At 47.3% G+C, this 21,815-nt stretch overlaps 1 protein-coding gene across 2 annotated transcripts in view; it reads left to right on the top strand.

Annotated features, from left to right (window-relative positions):
- The first annotated feature begins 916 nt into the window (after window positions 1–916).
- The window catches only part of vwa5b1 (von Willebrand factor A domain containing 5B1), a 218,079-nt gene continuing 197,180 nt past the window's right edge, over window positions 917–21,815 (top strand). Inside the window, exons 1-2 of one of the 2 annotated variants that reach the window (XM_038773086.1) lie at window positions 917–1,036; window positions 1,439–1,674. In XM_038773086.1, the coding sequence (XP_038629014.1) occupies window positions 1,536–1,674 (139 nt within the window). In that variant the 5' untranslated portion in view covers window positions 917–1,036; window positions 1,439–1,535. Of the gene's footprint in view, window positions 1,037–1,330; window positions 1,675–21,815 lie in introns of those variants that run through there. The other variant, XM_038773085.1, reaches the window with a different exon arrangement.

The following is a 21,815-nucleotide window of genomic DNA, read 5'->3' as shown; positions in this document are numbered from 1 at the left end:
CTCCAGCAACACTTTTGAGGAAGCCAGTATGTAGAACAAACATTTGTTAGTTTTCCCAATGTTGCCAATACAGATCAGAGGTAAGATGCTTTCCCATCAGGCTGTAGCTTCAGATGGAACGCTAACTGAGTTCAATTGCCATCAAAGTTACTGCCTTGAAATCCACGGATCATATCTCGCTGGACTCAGGCGGGGCGGATTCTGGTCAGTACAGCACAAACTGCTGCAAACCAGGTAGGTTTACAGGGAGAAGGGTAACTATATAGATAAATCGGTGCGATTTTGGGGGGCTGGGATGTCTGGTAGGGTTGGGTTTGGCTTTGGATTGGGGGGGGGGGGTTCTGGATGGGCTTGGGGGGGAGTGGGAATGGTGGAAGGGAGGTCAACAGCCCAGCTGGATCTGGTGGGGTTGAGGAGTCCCTCTGGGGATGGAGGGTGTGCAATAGGTTGGGGTGTTCAGGTTAGGAGTTGCAGTCCTTTGTGGATGGCTGAGGTCCTGTGGGGAACTATGCCACAGGAAGGGGTAGGGGGGTGGTGGTGGTGGTGATTCAAAGGTATGGGGGGGGGGGGGGAGTCCTGTGGGGGGTCAGTGTGGATCTGTACAATAGTTATGCAGAAGTTACAATTAGTTTTAACTCTTGTAACATTTTCTGGGAAACTATTATGTCACACAGTCTGAACCATCCGAAAGTTGTGATTTAAATCACATTTAATAATAATAATCTTTGTTGTCACAAGTAGGCTTACATTAATACTACAATAAAAGCCCCTAGTCGCCACTTTCCGGTGCCTGTTGGGGTACACTGAGGGAGAATTCAGAATGTCCATTTCACCTAACAGCACGTCTTTCGGGACTTGTGGGAGGAAACCGGAGCACCCGGAGGAATCCCACACAGACACGGGGAGAACGTGCAGACTCCGCACAGACAGTGACCCAGTGGGGAATCGAACCTGGGACCCTGCCGCTGTGAAGCCACAGTGCTAACCACTGTGCCGCCTGGATGGTTCTCAGTGCAGAGGAGTTTGCATTTCTCAGGTAATTGCTGTGGAAACCTGACCTGGGAATGTCCAGGAGGGGATTCCCAAGCCCATCTTTGCTGTACCCTCCTAGTACGATGTCCTGGACTTCAGAACTTACAGCTCATAGTTATCTAACAATGTTTTGACACAAAGATCATGTATTCAATAGTGTTTTAAAGTTTTATCTGAATAAAAATTAAGTATAATTCACGGACGTTGATTATGACAAAAAATTGGAGTGGAGCAGATATTGTGATTCACATCAGGGCAGATTTTGCTGCGCTCGATTCTCAATTCAGTTGCTATGACGGCCAAAATGACAAGCACTCAGCTGACTCTCCAGCAGACTGTGAGTGCATTAATGCTTGTTGAAATGATGCAGATGTTTTATTTTACTGGTTTTCTTTGTTCCCATCAGGTTGTAGACAATCAAGCAGCTTTGAACATTGCTCTCCATACACAGAAAAACGTGTGTCTGTGAGTGTGTAGCCAAACAGAAAAATAATCCAACAAAAATGCCAGGGCTTATCAACCGACAGAACAACCACAATCTGCCCTTAAGTGCATCTCAAGTCACAACGTGTATGATAGGCTACAGCCTGGGGATGTCAGCATCTTTAACTTATACCAACATGGAGGATCATCCTGTTGAAGGTATGTAGCCATTAACTGCAGAATATATTAAAGAGATTTGGGTTTGGAGAATTAGACATCTTGCTACTTACAATTTATTTGCCAGTAAGCTCTGAAATGCAGAATGTATATCCTTTGGGAGGTCCTCAAGAGAAGGTCTGGGTTTCAATGCTGATTCTCGTCCTCCCTCCCCAAAACCCCTCCTCCATTTCCCCGCTCTGCCGATTCCTGATGCTTTACCTCCTGCGGCTTCTCACCGACATCCCTGACAATGGAGAAAATAAGCAGTGAATTCAGTGCAAAGCTGGTCCTCTGGTCAAACTGCACACTGCTCACTGACACCTAAAAGGTTTAAAGATAAAGACTTAAATGCTTGAATTGTCACTGAATGGAACATCAGCTGCGTGTTATCGTCTGTTGCTTTACTAGATGATCACATAATTGATGGGAATAGAAAGACAGAGGATTAGGAAACAGGTGGATGGGTAGCAGTAGAAGATTGGAATGGTCCCATTACGGAATACAGATCAGAAATTCACCAATAGGAAAAGAGGGATGTGTAGACAGACCACGATGCCAGTCATTAACAAAAGGAACCGAAGAGGAAACAAACATTTCAACAAAATAATTGCGACTTTTGGAGAGTCTCATTTGACATGCTGGCCAGGAATAAGAAGACATTCTGATAGGACGATATTCAGTATTAACTTTGAAGGAACAGATCCCAATGGGGAAGATTTCCAGCAGCAATCATTGGTTTGATAAGTCAGAGATCTGGGGAAGGCAGAATCTGGGGAGATCCACGTTGCCGGGGTGACAGATCCATGTTGCTGGGAGTGGATCCCCCACATTGCCAGGAGTGGATTCCCCATGTTGCCAGGAGTGGATTCCCCATGTTGCCGGGAGTGGATTCCCCATGTTGCTGGGAGTGGATTCCCCACGTATGGATTCCCCATGTTGCCAGGAGTGGATCCCCCACATTGCCAGGAGTGGATTCCCCATGTTGCCGGGAGTGGATTCCCCATGTTGCCGGGAGTGGATTCCCCATGTTGCTGGGAGTGGATTTCCCATGTTGCCGGGAGTGGATTCCCCATGTTGCCGGGAATGGATTCCCCATGTTGCTGGGAGTGGATTCCCCATGTTGCCGGGAGTGAAATGAAAAATGAAATGAAAATTGCTTATTGTCACAAGTAGGCTTCAAATCAAGTTACTGTGAAAAGCCCCTAGTCACCACATTCCGGCGCCTGTTCGGGGAGGCTGATACGGGAATCGAACCGTGCTGCTGGCCTGCCTTTGTCATCTTTCAAAGCCAGCAATTTAGCCCTGTGCTAAACAGCCCCAGTGGATCACCCATGTCACTGTGAATGGATTCCCCATGTTGCCGGGAGTGGATTCTCCATGTTGCTGGGATTGGATCCCCATGTTGCTGGGAGTGGATTCCGCATGTTGCTGGGAGTGGATCCCCCATGTTGCTGGGAGTGGATCCCCCATGTTGCTGGGAGAGGATTCCCCATGTTGCTGCGAATGGATTTCCCATGTTGCTGGGAGTGGATTATCCATGTTGCTGAGAGTGGATCCCCATGTTGTCAGGAGTGGATTCCCCACATTGTTGGGAGTGGATCCCCATGTTGCTGTGAGTAGATCCACATGTTGCTGTGAGTGGATCCCCATGTTACTGGGAGTGGATCCCACAGATTGCCAGGAGTTGGTCCCACATGTCGCTGGGAGTGAATTTTGCATGTTGCTGGGAGTGGATCCCCCATGTTGCTGGGAGTGGATCCCCCATGTTGCTGGGAGAGGATTCCCCATGTTGCTGGGAATGGATTTCCCATGTTGCTGGGAGTGGATCTCCATATTGCCGTGAGTGGATTCCCCATGTTGCTGGAAGTGGATCCACCATGTTGCTGGGAGTGGATTCTCCATACTGCTGGGAGTGGATTCCCCATGTTGCTGGGAGTGGGTTCCCCATTTTGTTGGGAGTGGATCTCCCACATTTCCAGGAGTGGTTCCCCCATGTTGCTGGGAGCGGATCCCCTGTGTTGCCAGGAGTGGATTCCCCATGTTGATGGGAGTGTATCCCATGTTACCGGGAGTAGATTCCCCATGTTGCTGGGAGTGAATCCCCCATGTTACCGGGAATGGATTCCCCATGTTGCTGGGAGTAGATCCCCATGTTGCCGGGAGTGGATTATCCATGTTGCTGAGAGTGGATCCCCATGTTGTCGGGAGTGGATTCCCCACATTGCTGGGAGTGGATCCCCATGTTGCTGTGAGTAGATCCACATGTTGCTGTGAGTGGATCCCCATGTTACTGGGAGTGGATCCCACAGATTGCCAGGAGTTGGTCCCACATGTCACTGGGAGTGGATTCCTCATGTTGCTGGGAGTGGATCCCCATGCTACCAGGAGTCGATTCCTTATGTTGCTGGAAGTTGATTTCCCATGTTGCTGGGAGTGGATCTCCAATGTCGCTGGGGTGGATTCCCCATGTTGCTGGGAGTGGATTCCCATGTTACCGGGAGTGGATTCCCCATGTTGCTGTGAGTGGATCCCCATGTTGCCGGGAGTGGATCCCCCATGTTGCCGGGTGTGGATCCCACATTGCCGGGAGTGGATCCCCCATGTTGTCGGGAGTGGATCCCCCATGTTGCCAGGAGTGGACCTCCCATGTCATTGGGGGTTGATTCCCCTGTGTTTCCATGAGTTGATCCCCCGTGTTGCCAGGAGTGGATCCCCCAATGTCACTGGGAGTTGATCCCCCATGTTGCCAGGAGTGGATCATCCAAGTTGCCCGGAGTAGACCCCAAACATTCCCAAGAAAGGAAACCCCGTGTTGCTGGCAGTGGGGTCCCCCATGTTGCTGGGAGTGGATTCCCCATGTTGCTGGGAGTGGATCCCCATGTTACCGGGAGTGGACTCCCCATGTTGATGGGAGTGGATTCCCCATGTTGCTGGGAGTGGATCCCCACGTTGCTGGGAGTGGATCCCCATGTTACCGGGAGTGGACCCCCCATTTTGCTGGGAGTGGACCCCCCATTTTGCTGGGAGTGGATTCCCCATGTTGCTGGGAGTGGATCCCCAACGTTACTGGGAGTGGATTGCCCATGTTGCTGGGAGCTGATCCCCATGTTACCGGGAGTGGATCCCCCACGTTGCCAGGAGTGGATCATCCAAGTTGCCCAGAGTAGATCCCCAACATTGCCGGGAAAGGAAACCCCCCGTTGCTGGCAGTGGATCCCCCACGTTGCCGGGAATGGATCGCCCATGTTGCCAAGAGTGAATCCCAATGTTGCCAGCAGTTGATCCCCTACGTTGCCAGGAGTGGATCCCCCACAATACCGGGTGTGGATCCCACATTGCCAGGATTGGATCCCCCACATTGCCATGTACATAGCACAATGATTAGCACTGTTGCTTCACAGCTCCAGGGCCCCAGGTTCGATTCCCGGCTTGGGTCACTGTCTGTGCGGAGTCTGCACGTCCTCCCCGTGTCTGCTTGAGTTTCCTCCGGGTGCTCCGGTTTCCTCCCACAGTCCCGAAAGACGTGCTGTTGGGTGAATTGGACATTCTGAATTCTCCCTCTGTGTACCCCAACAGGCGCTGGAATGTGGCGACTAGGGGATTTTCACAGTAACTTCATTGCAGTGTTAATGTAAGCCTACTTGTGACAATAAAGATTATTAAAGGTTATTAAATACATAGACATGGACATTGGGTGAAGCACAGAGTTTACAGTGCAGAAGGAGGCCATTCAGTCCATTGAGTATGCATCGGCCCTTGGAAAGAGCACCCTACTTAAGTCCACGTCTCCACCCTATCCCCGTAACCCAGGAAGCCCACCTAAACTTTTGGACATGAAGGGCAATTTAGCATGGCCAATCCACCTAACCTGCACATCTTTGGACTGTGGGAGGAAACCGGAGCACCCGGAGGAAACCCACGCAGACATGGGGAGAACGTGCAGACTCCACACAGACAGTGACCCAAGGCTGGAATTGAACCTAGGACCCTGGGACCCGGTACTGTGCTACTGTGCTGCCACCTGTGAGGCATCTCCTAGTCAGTGACAAGAGCTGACAGATGAGCCCTTCAGGAAAGTGTATCAATTTGTCAGAATCTTCTTTGATCCTGATGCCAAGGCAGCCAGAGTGTTGGGTATTACAAGAAGTGCAAGATTTTCAAATGGCAAGGGCCAATTGACTGCCCACAGGTAACCTTGAGAGCTCCCTGGCAACAGCTGGCCGCATTCACCAATAAGAAAAGTTCTCACTCTTTGAACTTGCAGCTAATGTGTGATCACATAAGGCAAATCTTGCAAGTTCGTTCTCAGTTGCCATGATGCCTCGAGCCTGAACCACTCCCAGGTACCACAAGGTTTTGAAGGTTTCGTCAATTGCAAGGCTGGCTCTTTGGGGACAAGAGATATCTCCAAAGGATCTGGCTGATATCAGCTCGCTGTCCTCCAGGTGCTGCTGAGGAGATGTATAATGCGGCACGTGCCCCAACAAGGGCCAGCACTGACTGGACGATAGGCCGTCTAAAGATAAGGTTTAAATGTTTGGACCACTTAGATGGGGCTCTTGAAAACTCACCAGAGAGTTTTGCAGATCATTATTATCTGCTGTGCTACCTGATGTAATAATGGGGTGATGTCTTGGCTGAGGAAACACGGGCAACTGAGATGTCTTTTCCAACAGTGAGGATGGGGAATGGAATAGTGATGGTGAAGGCCAGAATTCTGTGGAGGAATGTCCAACAGGGAAGGACGTCGGATTTCCTTCCCAAAAGGGCATTAGTGATCCAGGTGGGTTTTACAACAAGGGAATCAGGAATAGTTGGAGATGCACACTGTCATTTTCCTAACATCTTGGGAAGCTTCTGGTTTTCTTTCTTCAAACTACAGTGGAGAGTTTCACTCTTTCAACCCTCAAACTGGTCTACAGCATTCTTTAACACTCACATTGCCTCTTTAACTCTCATCTTGTATCAAGGCAATGATTGGAGGTGAACCAATGACCTCACTGAACACTGAGTGCATACATTCTTCTCAGAGCTGAGAAAACAGTGAGCTACAAGTCATGGATGCATAATGTGTACCCATAGCTCCAACCTCAGAATCACAGAATCATTACAGAGCCCAAGGAGGCCATTTGGCCCATTGTTCCTGCTCACCCCATACCCTTGTACATTGTTTCTATTCAAGTAATCATCTCATGCTCCCTTGAATGCCTCGATTGAACTTCACAAACGATGACTGGCGCTTCAGCATCTTCATGTTGGAATATTCAGTGATCAGAATGTTGATATTGTGTTGAAGTCGGGAGGATAACACAGCGGTTATCACTGCTGCCTCATCCTGATTAAATCATGGTTTCCGGTTGGGGAACATACATTGGAACACAGTCTTCTACACACTTGCGAATTGCAATGGATCTAGGCATTCTGGGAGCATGGAGTTGATGTGCCTCATAACCAATCTCTTGAAGCACTTCATAATGATAGATTCCCGTACCAGCCACCCCGGACAGGCGCCGGAATGTGGCGACTAGGGGCTTTTTACAGTAACTTCATTGAAGCCTACTCGTGACAATAAGCGATTTTCATTTCATTTCATTTTCATTTAATTCATTCATGTCAAGGCCACTGGACGGTAGTCATTGAGGCAGGTTCACCTGGTTCTTCTTTGGCACCGGTATGATGGTGGTCTTCTTGAATCAGATGGGAACCTCGGAATGGAGTAGGGAAGAGATTGAAGATGTCCGCGAATACATCTGCCAGCTGGTTCGTGCAGGATCTGAGTGCACGACCAGGGACTCCATCAAGACCCGTTGCTTTCCGTGGGTTCACTTTCATGAAGGCCAATCTGACTTCAGAAGCTGTGATGGTGGGTATGGGTATGTCGAGGTTGCTGGGGCAGTTGACAACAGTTTGTTGGTTTCCTGCTCGAAATGAGCATAGAATGCACTGAGTTCATCGGGGAGGGGGTGCGCTACTGCTGATGATTCTATTTAGCTTCACTTTGTAGCCCGTTATGTTTTTTAAGCTTTGCCACAATCAACGAGAGTCTGCGTCGTTCATCTGGTATAGTGTTTTGGCTTTGCAGAGGTCATAACTGGATTTCTTGTACAAGTCAGAGTCGCCCTTACGCCTCAGACATGTCCTTCAGTAGTGAGTGAGTCTCCTGATTAAATCATGGTTTCCGGTTGGGGAACATACATTGGAACACAGTCTTCTACACACTTGCTGATGAAGTTTGTGACGGTAGTGGCATACTTGTTTAGGTTGGCTGTTGAGTTCTTGAATATAGGCCGGTCCACTGACTCCAAGCAGTCATGTAGGAGCTCTTCTGTTGCCTTGGTCCAGCACTGCATGACCTTCTTAACCGGATTCTCCTGCTTAGATTTCTGCTTATATGTCCGGAGAAGGAGCACCATCTTGCGGTCCAATTTACTGAAGTGCGGTCGGAGGATAGATCAGTGGACACTCTTAATGTTTGTGTAGCAATGGACGACGGTGTTGTCACCCCTGGTGGAACAGGAGATATGTTGGTGGAATTTTGGCTGTACACTCTTGAGGTTAACCTGGTTGAAGTCCTCAACCACGATGAACAAGGCCTCTGGGTGTTCTGTTTCATTGTTATTTGTAGGGGAGTACAATTCATCAAGTGCCTTCTTCACTTCTGCTTGGGATGGGATGTAGGCCACTGTGATAATGGCTGAAGTGAACTCATGTGGAAGGTAGTATGGGCGTCACTTCACAGTCAAGTATTCCAGGCCCGGGGAGCAGCAGTTTGCCAGGGTCACCACGTTCGAGCACCAGGAGGAGTTGATGAGGAGGCAAACCCCTCCACCCTTTGCTTTGCCTCATGACGCAGTGCGGTCCGCCCGATTAATTAAGAAGACTTCAGGTTGTTTGGCACAGTCCGGTGAGGCGGGGGTGAGCCATGTCTCTATGCAACAGAGCACACAGCAGTCTCTTACTTCCATCTGAGAGGTACATCTGCCGTTAAGTTTATCCAGCCTGTTTTCGATCACTTGGACGTTTGCCAGGAGTATGCTGGGGAGAGGGGTCCTGAAGCTCCGGTGCTTCAGTCTCACCTGCAGACCGCCTCGTTTCCCTCTCTTCCGTGGTAGGTGGCTGCGGCTGGATGGTCCCGGGATCTGATGGGAGAAGTCTGACCTTGTCGAAGGTAAGTTGTGTCTGGTGGGGTCACGGGTGCTGGTTGCATTTTTGGGGTCGCGTTTTGCAGGCTCCCGGGCGCTGGTTGTGATTTTGGGGTCACCAGGGGGCCATGTTTGTGATCTGGTCGGGCCCCAGGGTTTCGAGAGAAGGGGTCTACAGTTCGGCAGGTTTGGGTCCTCGCTTGGGGTCTCCACTGTTTTGGGGTCTTTAGTCCTTAATTGTCCAACCTTTTCAGATAGATCAAATTCTGACCATGCCTCATATGCATTCAACAGATCATCATTTTAATAAATTTTGTCCACAAATTTTAAGAGCTTATCCAAACCTTTCTCAATGTCCAGTTGATCAATCTTTAGTTCTGAAAATCCGTTACACCTGACCCTCCTTCTGCTGGGAAATAAAGGTGCCAAATCAGACCTGCCTTTTTCGGTAAGGATAGATCCATGTCAATATATCCATTCCACTCTTCCATTGGTTATGAGATTCAGCTTCACAGAACAACAGTGAAAAATCAAACCCGGATTCTTTAGCCAATCTTCTCCAAAATAACTCCAATTACAGCCATTTTGTTGAAATGTAATTTGTTTCCAATCTTTAGGGGCTGGTTTAGCACAATGGGCCTGTAATGCAGAACAAGGCCAGCAGCGCAGAATTCCCATACCAGCCTCCCCAAACAGGCAGCGGAATGTGGCGACTAGGGGCTTTTAACAGTAACTTCATTGAAGTCTACTTATAACAATAAGCAATTATTATTATATTATTATTTAAATTGAGGTTAACTATCCTTTGCTGCCAATGTTAATAGGATCTCAGTCAGCTGGTGAAGGAGATACCAAGACAGAGGTTTCTTTTTTGATAGAGTTTATTGACTTTGTGAAATCTCCTAGCTCTCCTCGCCTACCCAATGTTCCAGCTGTCCCCTATTTATATGTGATCAAAACACTTAATAAAATAATGCTCATTGTGTGTGTAACCTAACAATATAATTAACGTACGATTAACATGTCTGGGACCACCCAACATGACATCCTGAATTCCGTACTCACTGATATTCAGACATTTCAAGGAAATTCAACATCTGTCTGGAAACCTTGTTTGAAGATAGCACAGCCTGAAAACTGCTGTTTTTTTCCTGAATATTCTTCTATTGTGCAGCTAAATTTTCTGAGCAGCGGAGGCTGTGGGTGCTATTCCTTGTTATCTGTGTTCTCATCGAAGCTTCATTCAAACGCAGCAGATATTGATTCAGAACAAACCTTCAACTTAGAACATAAGAACATAAGAACTAGGAGCAGGAGTAGGCCATCTGGCCCCTCGAGCCTGCTCCGCCATTCAATTAGATCATGGCTGATTTTATGTGGACTCAGCTCCACTTTCCGGCCCGAACACCATAACCCTTAATCCCTTTATTCTTCAAAAAACTATCTATCTTTACCTTAAAAACATGTAATGAAGGAGCCTCAACTGCTTCACTGGGCAAGGAATTCCATAGATTCACAACCCTTTGGGTGAAGAAGTTCCTCCTAAACTCAGTCCTAAATCTACTTCCCCGTATTTTGAGGCTATGTCGCCTAGTTCTGCTGTCACCCGCCAGTGGAAACAACCTGCCCGCATCTATCCTATCTATTCCCTTCATAATTTTAAATGTTTCTATAAGATCCCCCTTCATCCTTCTAAATTCCAATGAGTACAGTCCCAGTCTACTCAACCTCTCCTCATAATCCAACCCCTTCAGCTCTGGGATTAACCTAGTGAATCTCCTCTGCACACCCTCCAGCGCCAGTACGTCCTTTCTCAAGTAAGGAGACCAAAACTGAACACAATACTCCAGGTGTGGCCTCACTAACACCTTATACAATTGCAACATAACCTCCCTAGTCTTAAACTCCATCCCTCTAGCAATGAAGGACAAAATTCCATTTACCTTCTTAATCTCCTGTTGCACCTGTAAACCAGCTTTTTGCAACTCATGCACTAGCTCACCCAGGTCTCTCTGCACAGCAATATATTTTAATATTTTATCATTTAAATAATAATCCCGTTTGCTGTTATTCCTACCAAAATGGATAACCTCACATTTGTCAACATTGTATTCCATCTGCCAGACCCTAGCCCATTCACTTAACCTATCCAAATCCCTCTGCAGACTTCCAGTATCCTCTGCACTTTTCGCTTTACCACTCATCTTAGTGTCATCTGCGAACTTGGACACATTGCCCTTGGTCCCCAACTCCAAATCATCTATGTAAATTGTGAACAATTGTGGGCCCAACACGGATCCCTGAGGGACACCACTAGCTACTGATTGCCAACCAGAGAAACACCCATTAATCCCAACTCTTTGCTTTCTATTAATTAACCAATCCTCTATCCATGATACTACTTTACCCTTAATGCCATGCATCTTTATCTTATGCAGCAACCTTTTGTGTGGCACCTTGTCAAAGGCTTTCTGGAAATCCAGATATACCACATCCATCGGCTCCCTGTTGTCTACTGCACTGGTAATGTCCTCAAAAAAGTCCACTAAATTAGTTAGGCATGACCTGCCCTTTACGAACCCATGCTGCGTCTGCCCAATGGGACAATTGCTATCCAGATGCCTCGCAATTTCTTCCTTGATGATAGATTCCAGCATCTTCCCTACTACCGAAGTTAAGCTCACTGGCCTATAATTTCCTGCTTTCTGCCTACCTCCTTTTTTAAACAGTGGTGTCACGTTTGCTAATTTCCAATCCACCGGGACCGCCCCAGAGTCTAGTGAATTTCGGTAAATTATCACTAGTGCATCTGCAATTTCCCTAGCCATCTCTTTTAGCACTCTGGGATGCATTCCATCAGGGCCAGGAGACTTGTCTACCTTTAGCCCCATTAGCTTGCCCATCACTACCTCCTTAGTGATAACAATCCTCTCAATGTCCTCACCTGTCATAGCCTCATTTCTATCAGTCGCTGGCATGTTATTTGTGTCTTCCACTGTGAAGACCGACCCAAAAAACCTGTTCAGTTCCTCAGCCATTTCTTCATTTCCCATTATTAAAACTCCCTTCTCATCCTCTAAAGGACCAATATTTACCTTAGCCACTCTTTTTTGTTTTATATATTGTAAAAACTTTTACTGTCTGTTTTTATATTCTGAGCAAGTTTACTCTCATACTCTACCTTACTCTTCTTTATAGCTTTTTTAGTAGCTTTCTGTTGCCCCCTAAAGATTTCCCAGTCCTCTAATCTCCCAGCAATCTTTGCCACTTTATATGCTTTTTCCTTCAATTTGATACTCTCCCTTATTTCCTTAGATATCCATGGTCGATTTTCCCTCTTTCTACCGTCCTTCCTTTTTGTTGGTATAAACCTTTGCTGAGCACTGTGAAAAATCGCTTGGAAGGTTCTCCACTGTTCCTCAACTGTTCCACCATAAAGTCTTAGCTCCCAGTCTACCTTAGCTAGTTCTTCTCTCATCCCCTTGTACTCTCCTTTGTTTAAACACAAAACACTAGTATTTGATTTTACTTTCTCACCCTCCATCTGTATTTTAAATTCCACCATATTGTGATCGCTCCTTCCGAGAGGATTCCTAACAATGAGATTATGAATCAATCCTGTCTCATTACACAGGACAAGATCTAGGACCGCTTGTTCCCCTGTAGGTTCCATTACATACTGTTCTAGGAAACTATCGCGGATACATTCTATAAACTCCTCCTCAAGGTTGCCTTGACCGACCTGGTTAAACCAATCGACATGTAGATTAAAATCCCCCATGATAACTGTTGTACCATTTCTACATGCATCAGTTATTTCTTTGTTTATTGCCTGCCCCACCATAACGTTACTGTAACTTGTTTGTAAAAGTACAGAGTAAATCCTTCCTGACTAGCAAGTAAGAAAGTAAATGTAAGTTGTAAGTATTTTTATTGCCATATTTCCCTCAAATTGATTCATTCCACTTAACTGCCAATCTGAACCCTAACCTTTAATTGTCGCTGTGTGCTCACCTTGCTTTCAATGGCAAACTTTTGGAAACCCATGGAGCCAGCATTGGACTGAGAATGACTGTGCCATTGGAGTGAGAATGACTGTGCCATTGGACTGAGAATGACTGTGCCATTGGACTGAGAATGACTGTGCCATTGGACTGAGAATGACTGTGCCATTGGACTGAGAATGATTGTGCCATTGGACTGAGAATGACTGTGCCATTGGACTGAGAATGACTGTGACATTGGAGTGAGAATGACTGTGCCATTGGACTGAGAATGGCTGTGCCATTGGACTGAGAATGACTGTGCCATTGGACTGAGAATGACTGTGCCATTGGAGTGAGAGTGACTGTGCCATTGGACTGAGAATGACTGTGCCATTGGACTGAGAATGACTGTGCCATTGGACTGAGAATGACTGTGCCATTGGAGTGAGAATGACTGTGCCATTGGACTGAGAATGACTGTGCCATTGGAGTGAGAGTGACTGTGCCATTGGACTGAGAATGACTGTGCCATTGGAGTGAGAGTGACTGTGCCATTGGAGTGAGAATGACTGTGCCATTGGACTGAGAATGACTGTGCCATTGGACTGAGAATGACTGTGCCATTGGACTGAGAATGACTGTGCCATTGGACTGAGAATGATTGTGCCATTGGACTGAGAATGACTGTGCCATTGGAGTGAGAATGACTGTGCCATTGGACTGAGAATGACTGTGCCATTGGAGTGAGAATGACTGTGCCATTGGAGTGAGAATGACTGTGCCATTGGACTGAGAATGACTGTGCCATTGGAGTGAGAATGACTGTGCCATTGGACTGAGAATGACTGTGCCATTGGACTGAGAATGACTGTGCCATTGGAGTGAGAATGACTGTGCCATTGGACTGAGAATGACTGTGCCATTGGAGTGAGAATGACTGTGCCATTGGAGTGAGAATGACTGTGCCATTGGAGTGAGAATGACTGTGCCATTGGACTGAGAATGACTGTGCCATTGGAGTGAGAATGACTGTGCCATTGGAGTGAGAATGACTGTGCCATTGGAGTGAGAATGACTGTGCCATTGGAGTGAGAATGACTGTGCCATTGGAGTGAGAATGACTGTGCCATTGTCACTCTAATTGAGTGATTAGTATGTGACAATTGACAAGCTACCTGCCCTGAGTAGTTTACATGTGCAGTCTAAAGCTCTCCGTTAAAACTCTGGCCTTCCAACACGATGCCAATTTCACCAATTAAAATCCCTCAACCTGCTCCCAGAAACACCTGGGCCTGGGTTTGCCATTGACCCCACCAGGAGCAGAGTTTCCGATATCGGCCTAAAAAGGAGCGCCGATCCCGCTCCGGTGCTTCAGTCCCTTGCTGGCGGTGTTGGGGTTCGTGTCCTGTGCCAATGGAAGGATGCAAATGGGTGAAATTAACCTCTCTGGGCCGAGATTCACCTGGGTGAGAATTGGTGTCGGTATTTCCCAGCATTGTCTTGGCGACGTGGACCTCACGATGGGTCAAGGAGGAAAGTCTCTCGGGGAGTTTGCCCCAAAGTTCATCAGAGGGTCCTCCTCTCCCCCACAATACATATCCTGCCCACTGTCTCCCCCCCCCCCATCAAACACCACCCAATAGCAAGACCCCACCAGAAACATCCCCATGAGAGGGACCCCTGCCTGAATACCCCCATTATACAGAAATGGAGCTGAATTCTCTGATAATGGTGCTATGTCCCCACGCCCTCGGGAAAATGGCCCTGGAGAAAGTCCAGAGTGATTCTCCTACCTGAGGGGGGCTATTAGGGCCCGGAGTGCTCCTTGCAGCTCCGGCTGCCGATAAGGGGCCCTGCACTTCTGGCCAGAGGTCCGGGCATGCCACACCGCGGGCTGGCCCCGACAATATAGGTGCCCCCCACCCCTGAGATCGCCCCGCCCACCGATCGGTGGCCCCCAACCGTGAGGCTGGCTGTCCTGGAGACCCCCCCCCCCCCCGGTGACAGATCCCCCGTCACCCCAGGGCGGCCGCAGACTGAATCCGCAGCTGCCACTCTGAGCTCCCACCAGGTGGAATGATGAGTGAACCACGCCGGCGGGAACTTGGCCAGTTGTCGGTGGAGCATCACCGCGGGGACCTCTTTCAATGACCACCGACCGGCGCAGCATTGACCGCGCGTGTGCGATTGGCGGGGACCGGAGAATCGCGGCCCCCCCTAATGTGGTCCGAGAGATGTTAATCATAACTAGATGTTTATTTATAACCATTGCGGTTAGTTTCACAGCAGGCACTTGAAATCCATTCAAGCACGAAAGGCAATGAGATAAAGAATGGAGACAGCTGGCTGTGTGTGTGGGTTGTCAATCACAGCCTAGTAAAAATCAATTTCACATTGATGTGAATGAAAGCCTTGTAGATCAGAGATCTGAGTGCATTTGAACCCAGCTGATGTGGTTTTCCCTTTTTAGGAATTCACAGGTAGTGCTTTCTCTGCCTCAGCTGGCAGGTGTATTGCACAGGTGAGTTTAGAAACAGTGATTCTTTACTGTCTGTGTGGACTGCTCTCCAGCTTCCAGTCAGGGGTTTCTGTACTGGGGACTTCCAGGCTGGGGCCAGGCAGGCGTCTTCTGCTCCTAATTCCTATGTTCCTATGTAATAGGTGCCTGCCAGAGAGGGGAAAAGCTGCACTGTAGTACAGTGGTTAGCACTGTTGCGTCACAGTGTCAGGGACCCGGGTTTGATTCCCAGCTTGGGTCACTGTCTGTGTGGTGTCAGCATGCTCTCCCCTTGGGTCACTGTTGTAGAGGGTGGGGGGGGGGGGGGGGGGGGGGTTCTCATGCAGGGGTCTCTGGTGGGGGATTGGCTCACCCTTGCAGTGCGGTGGGGGGGGGGAAATCCCATGGTGGGGGGGGATGGAATTGCTTTGCGATGGGGGAGGGGCCCATTCACTGGGCTTCGCTATTGGCCAATCTGTTCAAAATGGCAACCCAAAGGTGGGATTTGCAATGAAATCGCAGCAATGGGAATGAAGAATGTATCACCCTGGGCGCCGCTCCCAGCATGAGACCCAATCAGAGGCCATTCACCTCCACCGGGAAAACTTTGTCTCCCAAGCAGAGAATTTCGGCCTTTCTCTTTCATTCATTGTTTCTGATCAATGGTTTTTGTCACATCTGGAAAAAGTTTAGAGATGTGACGAGTGTGAAACAGCGAAAGGAAGAATAAGAAGAAAAAGCAATGTTTGTGAGAGGGTGGAAATCAAGAAAGATTAAATGACAAAAGGGATGATTGTGCAAAGCAAAGGAAGACCATAATGGGGACAAGTAAAGAAATAGAAAGTGAATCAAAGAGATGTGTCAATGGGAAAAGCAGAAAAAATATCAACAATCATCATGTGCAAAATGAGAGCAAGTAATGACCAGATTGAGGAGTTGGGTTTGCAGCCAATGAAAAGGCCACGTTTTGCATTGTGGGCGTTGCGCAGCTCCGTTGGAGTTATTTATACTGTGACCCTGACAACCTGATGGATCAATGCCAAGCACAACAGATAAATATTCCAGCTTTCAGAGTATTTAAATGTATTCAAACAGCTTATTCCTTGAGTACAGCAGCCTTCATCATGAAGATTTTCATTATAATAATTTTGTAAAAATATGATTTGTAAAGTATCTCCTTTTATTGTGATTCCATTCTGCTATTGACTCTAAAGCTGGAATATTGCTGTTTTGCTGTCAATTTTCAGTTTACTTTGAATGAATCATTTGCAGCCAATAACTTCACCTTCGATAGCTCAGTACGCCCACAGCTAACCTTTTGTTCATTACAGCCTGCAATTTACTGCGCAGTGTGCAGGGGGGATCAGCCATGCACGTCAGCATTGCAGAGAATTCCAACAGCAATGAGTGCATTGGTCACAGTTTAGTTTTCATCTGAACTGACCCAGCTGTCAACTTGAAAACAGCAACAAAAACCTCCCTATTTTCAACATTTTATCTTATTGAATTAACAGCAAAGACAGGCAGAAAGCCAGGATGTAATAATAAGAACATAAGAACTAGGAGCAGGAGTAGGCCATCTGGCCCCTCGAGCCTGCTCCACCATTCAATGAGATCATGGCTGATCTTTTGTGGACTCAGCTCCACTTTTCCACCTGAACACCATAACCCTTAATCCCTTTATTCTTCAAAAACTATCTATCTTTATCTTGAAAACATTTAATGAAGGAGCCTCAACTGCTTCACTGGACAGGGAATTCCATAGATTCACTACTCTTTGGGTGAAGAAGTTTCTCCTAACCTCAGTATTAAATCTACTTCCCCTTATTTTGAGGCTATGCCCCCTAGTTCTGCTATCACCTGCCCGCATCTATCCTATCTATTCCCTTCATCATTTTATATGTTTCTATAAGATCCCCCCGCATCTTTCTAAATTTCAACGAGTACAGTCCCAGTCTACTCAACCTCTCCTTGTAAGCCAACCACCTCAACTCTTGGATTAACCTAGTGAATCTCCTCTGCACACCATCCAGCACCACTACGTCCTTTCTTAGGTAAGGAGACCAAAACCCCAGGTGTGGCCTTAATGACACCTTATACAATTGCAGCATAACCTCCCTAGTCTTAAACTCCATCCCTCTAGCAATGAAGGACAAAACTTCATCACCTTCTTAATCACCTGTTACATCTGCAAACCAACTTCTGTGACTCATGCACTAGCACACCCAAGTCTCTCTGAACAGCGGCATGCTTTAATATTTTATCATTTAAATAATAATCCCTTTTGCTGTTATTCCTACCAAAATGGATAACCTCACATTTGTCAACATTGTATTCCATCTGCCAGACCCTAGCCCATTCACTTAACCTATCCAAATCCCTCTGCAGACTTCCAGTATCCTCTGCACTTTTCGCTTTACCACTCATCTTAGTGTATTCTGCAAACTTGGACACATTGCCCTTGGTCCCCAACTCCAAATCATCTATGTAAATTGTGAACAATTGTGGGCCCAACACTGATCCCTGAGGGACACCACTAGCTACTGATTGCCAACCAGAGAAACACCCATTAATCCCCACTCTTTGCTTTCTATTAATTAACCAATCCTCCATCCATGCTACTACTTTACCCTTAACGCCATGCATCATTGTCTTATGCAGCAACCTTTTGTGTGGCACCTTGTCAAAAGCTTTCTGGAAATCCAGATACACCACATCCATTGGCTCCCTGTTGTCTACCGCATTGGTAATGTCCTCAAAAAATTCCACTAAATTAGTTAGGCATGACCTGCCCTTTATGAACCAATGCTGCTTCTGTCCAATGGGACACTTTCCATCCAGATGCCTCGCTATTTCTTCCTTGATGATAGATTCCAGCATCTTCCCTACTACCGAAGTTAAGCTCCCTGGCCTATAATTACCCGCTTTCTGCCTACATCCTTTTTTAAACAGTGGTGTCAAGTTTGCTCATTTCCACTACATCTTGACCACCCCAGAGTCGAATGAATTTTGGTATATTATTATGAGTGCATTTGCAATTTCCCTAGCCATCTCTTTTAGCACTCTGGGATGCATTCCATCAGGGCCAGGAGACTTGTCTACCTTTAGTCCCATTAGCTTGCCCATCACTACTTCCTTAGTGCTAACAATCGTCTCAAGGTCCTCACCTGTCATAGCCTCATTTCTATCAGTCACTGGCATGTTATTTGTGTCTTCCACTGTGAAGACCAACCCAAAAAACCTGTTCAGTTCCTCAGCCATTTCCTCATCTCCCATTATTAAATCTCCTTTCTCATCATCTAAAGGACCAATATTTACCTTAGCCACTCTTTTTTGTTTTATATACTTGCAGAAACTTTTACTATCTGTTTTTATATTCTGAGCAAGTTTACTCTCATAATCTATCTTACTCTTTTTTATAGCTTTTTTAGTAGTTTTCTGTTGCCCCCTAAAGATTTCCCAGTCCTCTAGTCTTCCACTAATCTTTTGCAAGTTTTTTCCTTTAATTTGATACTCTCCCTTATTTCCATTGATATCCATGGTCGATTTCAGGATGAATTTCAGGGAGGTCATCAGAGTGGAACATAAACATTGGGGTGGATGATTGGAACAGTTTCCACAAACCTGAGTCATGATGTTCATTTGGAGAGCTGGTGCCAGACTGAATGGGTGCTACAGTGGTTAGCACTGCTGCCTCACAGCGCCAGGGCTCCAGGTTCAATTCCAGCCTCGGGTGACTGTGTGAAGTTTTCACTTTCTTCCTGGGTCAGTGTGGGTTTGCTCCGGGTGCTCCGGTTTCCTCCCACAATCCAAGATACTTAGTTAGATGGATTGGCCAGGATAAATTACCCTTAGTATCCAAAGGTTAGATGGGGTTACTGGCATAGGGTGGGGGCATGGACCTCGGTAGGGTGCAGTTTCAGAGGGTCTGTGCAGACTCAATGGACAAAATAGCCTCCTTCAGCACTGTAAGGACTTTATAGCGGAACATTTAGAAAGCAGTGGCAGGATCAGTCAGAGTCAGCATGGATTTATGAAGGGAAAATCATGCGTGACAAATCCGTTGTAATTCTTTGAAGAGGTAACCAGTACAGTTGACAAGGGGGGGGGAGGGGGGGGGCAGTCGATGTGGTATATTTGGACTTTCAGAAGGCGTTTGACAAATTCCTGTATAAGAGATTATTGTGCAAAATTAAAGCACATGGGATTGGGGGAAATGTATTGAGGTGGATAGAAAACTGGTTGGCAGAGAGGAAACAAGGAGCAGGAATTAATGGGTCATTTTCAAATTGGCAGGCAGTAGCTAATGGGGTACCACAGGGATCGGTGCTGGGACCCCAGCTATTCACAATATATATTCATGATTAGGATGAGGGAACAAAATGTAACATCTCAAAGTTTGCAGACGATACTAAGTTAGGTGGGAGGGTGAACTGTGACGAGGATGCAGGGATCCTACAGCAAGATCTGGACAGGTTGGGCGAGTGGGCAAACCAATGGCAGATGCAGTATAATTTGGATAAGTGTGAGGTTATTCATTTTGGAAGCAAAAACAGGAAGGCAGATTACTACCTGAATGTTTGTAAATTGGGAGAGGGGAGTGTGCAGCGGGACCTGGGTGTCCTTGTGCACCAGTCGCTGAAGGTAAGCATGCAGGGGCAGCAGGCGGTAAAGAAGGCTAATGGTATGTTGGCCTTCATTGCGAGAGGTTTTGAGTATAGAAGCAAGGATGTGTTGCTGCAATTATACAGGGTCTTGGTGAGGCCACACTTGGAGTATTGTGTACAGTTTTGGTCTCCTTCTCTGAGGAAGGATTTTCTTGCTCTCGAGGGAGAGCAGCGAAGGTTTACCAAACAGATTCCAGGGATGGCGGGGCTGTCATATGAGGAGAGATTGACTAGGTTGGGATTGTTCTCGCTGGAGTTCAGAAGAATGAGGGGGGATCGCATTGAGACTTATAAAATTCTAACAGGACTAGACAGGGTAGATGTAGGGAAGATGTTACCAATGATGGGTGTGTCCAGAACCAGGGGTCACAGTCTGAGGATTCAGGGTAAACCATTTTGGACAGAGATGAGGAGACATTTCTTCACCAAAGGAGTGGTGAGCCTGTGGAATTCATTACCACAGGAAGTAGTTGATGCTAAACTTTGAATAAATTCAACAGGCGGCAAATGGGATCAAAGGCTATGGGGAGAAAGCAGGATTAGGATATTGAGTTGGATGAAGTCATGATGGTGATGAATGACAGAGCAGGCTCAAAGGGCCAAAGGCCTCCTCCTGCTCCTATCTTCTATGAGTCTGTGTTACCTTTCTATTTTACTGAACAAAATGGATAACCTCAAACTTATGCACGTTAAACTTTATCTGCCACATTTTGGCTCACTCTCCTAACCTATCTATAACCATTTGTCAGTTTATTTCCTCATTGCACTTACTCTCACCTATTTTTGTGTCATCTGCAAATTTGGTTACAGTATCTTCTATCGCTGTATCCAAATCATTTATATAGATTGTAAATAATTGGCTCCTGAGGACCGAATCGTGTGGTACCCAATAGTCACATCTATTTTAAAAAATTTTGAATTAAAGTTTACATTTTTACACTGTACAGGAGATGAATGCAATGGTTATTATTTACAATTTAAACATTGTTCCTCTTCGGTAACCCCTCTCCACCCCCCTTTGTTTCTCCCCTGACACCCCGCCCTTCCCACTGTCTCTGGGTCCTATCTTAGGCCCTTCACTTCACCGTTTTGTCGTTTTGTTGTTTGTTTTGCTCTTCGAACTTTGTGAGGGGCCTTTTGGTCCCCATATTGATCTCTCCCTGGGTTTCCTCCTGGTCTCTCCTTGGGTCTCTCCCCTCCTGTTACCCCCCCCCCCCCCCATTCCTGTCTGCTTTCTGTGGCCCTGGTGGTTCCCATGTGTTCCCCCCCCCCCCCCCCCCCCCCATTTGATTTGTTGTTGGCTTCGAGCAGGCTCTGGAACAGGCTGATGATTGGCCCCCACCCTTTGTGGAATCCCTCGTCTGACCCTCGGAGGGTGTATTTGATCTTCTCCAGGTGGAGAAATTCCGAGAGGTCAGCGAGCCAGTCTGCAGCTGTGGGCGGTGCTGCCGATCGCCAGCCAAGCAGGATTCTCCGGTGTGCGATTAGGGAAGCGAAAGCCAGGCCTCGGCCCTCTTCCCCATGTGTAGTTCTGGCTGGCCCAAGACCCCGAAGACTCCCACTCTCGGGAATGGCTTCACTCTCACCCCCACAACCTTGGGCATTGCCTCGGAGAAGGCTGTCCAGAACCCGACAAGTCTGGGACAGGCCCAGAACATGTGGGTGTGGTTGGCTGGGCCTCCCTGGCACTGTTCGCATTTATCCTCCACCTTTGGTAAGAACCTGTTCATTCGGGCTCTAGTTAGTTGAGCTCTGTGCACCACTTTAAACTGCGTGAAGCTTAATCTTGCACAGGAAGAGGTGGAGTTGGCTTTGCTCCAGTCATGGGGGATGACAGACAGGGGGAGCT

This window comes from Scyliorhinus canicula, chromosome 16 (genome assembly GCF_902713615.1).
Source record: "Scyliorhinus canicula chromosome 16, sScyCan1.1, whole genome shotgun sequence".
Classification (NCBI taxonomy): Eukaryota; Metazoa; Chordata; class Chondrichthyes; order Carcharhiniformes; family Scyliorhinidae; genus Scyliorhinus; species Scyliorhinus canicula.
The sequence above is the reverse complement of the archived record's forward strand: the minus strand, read 5'-3'. Positions and strand labels throughout refer to the sequence as shown.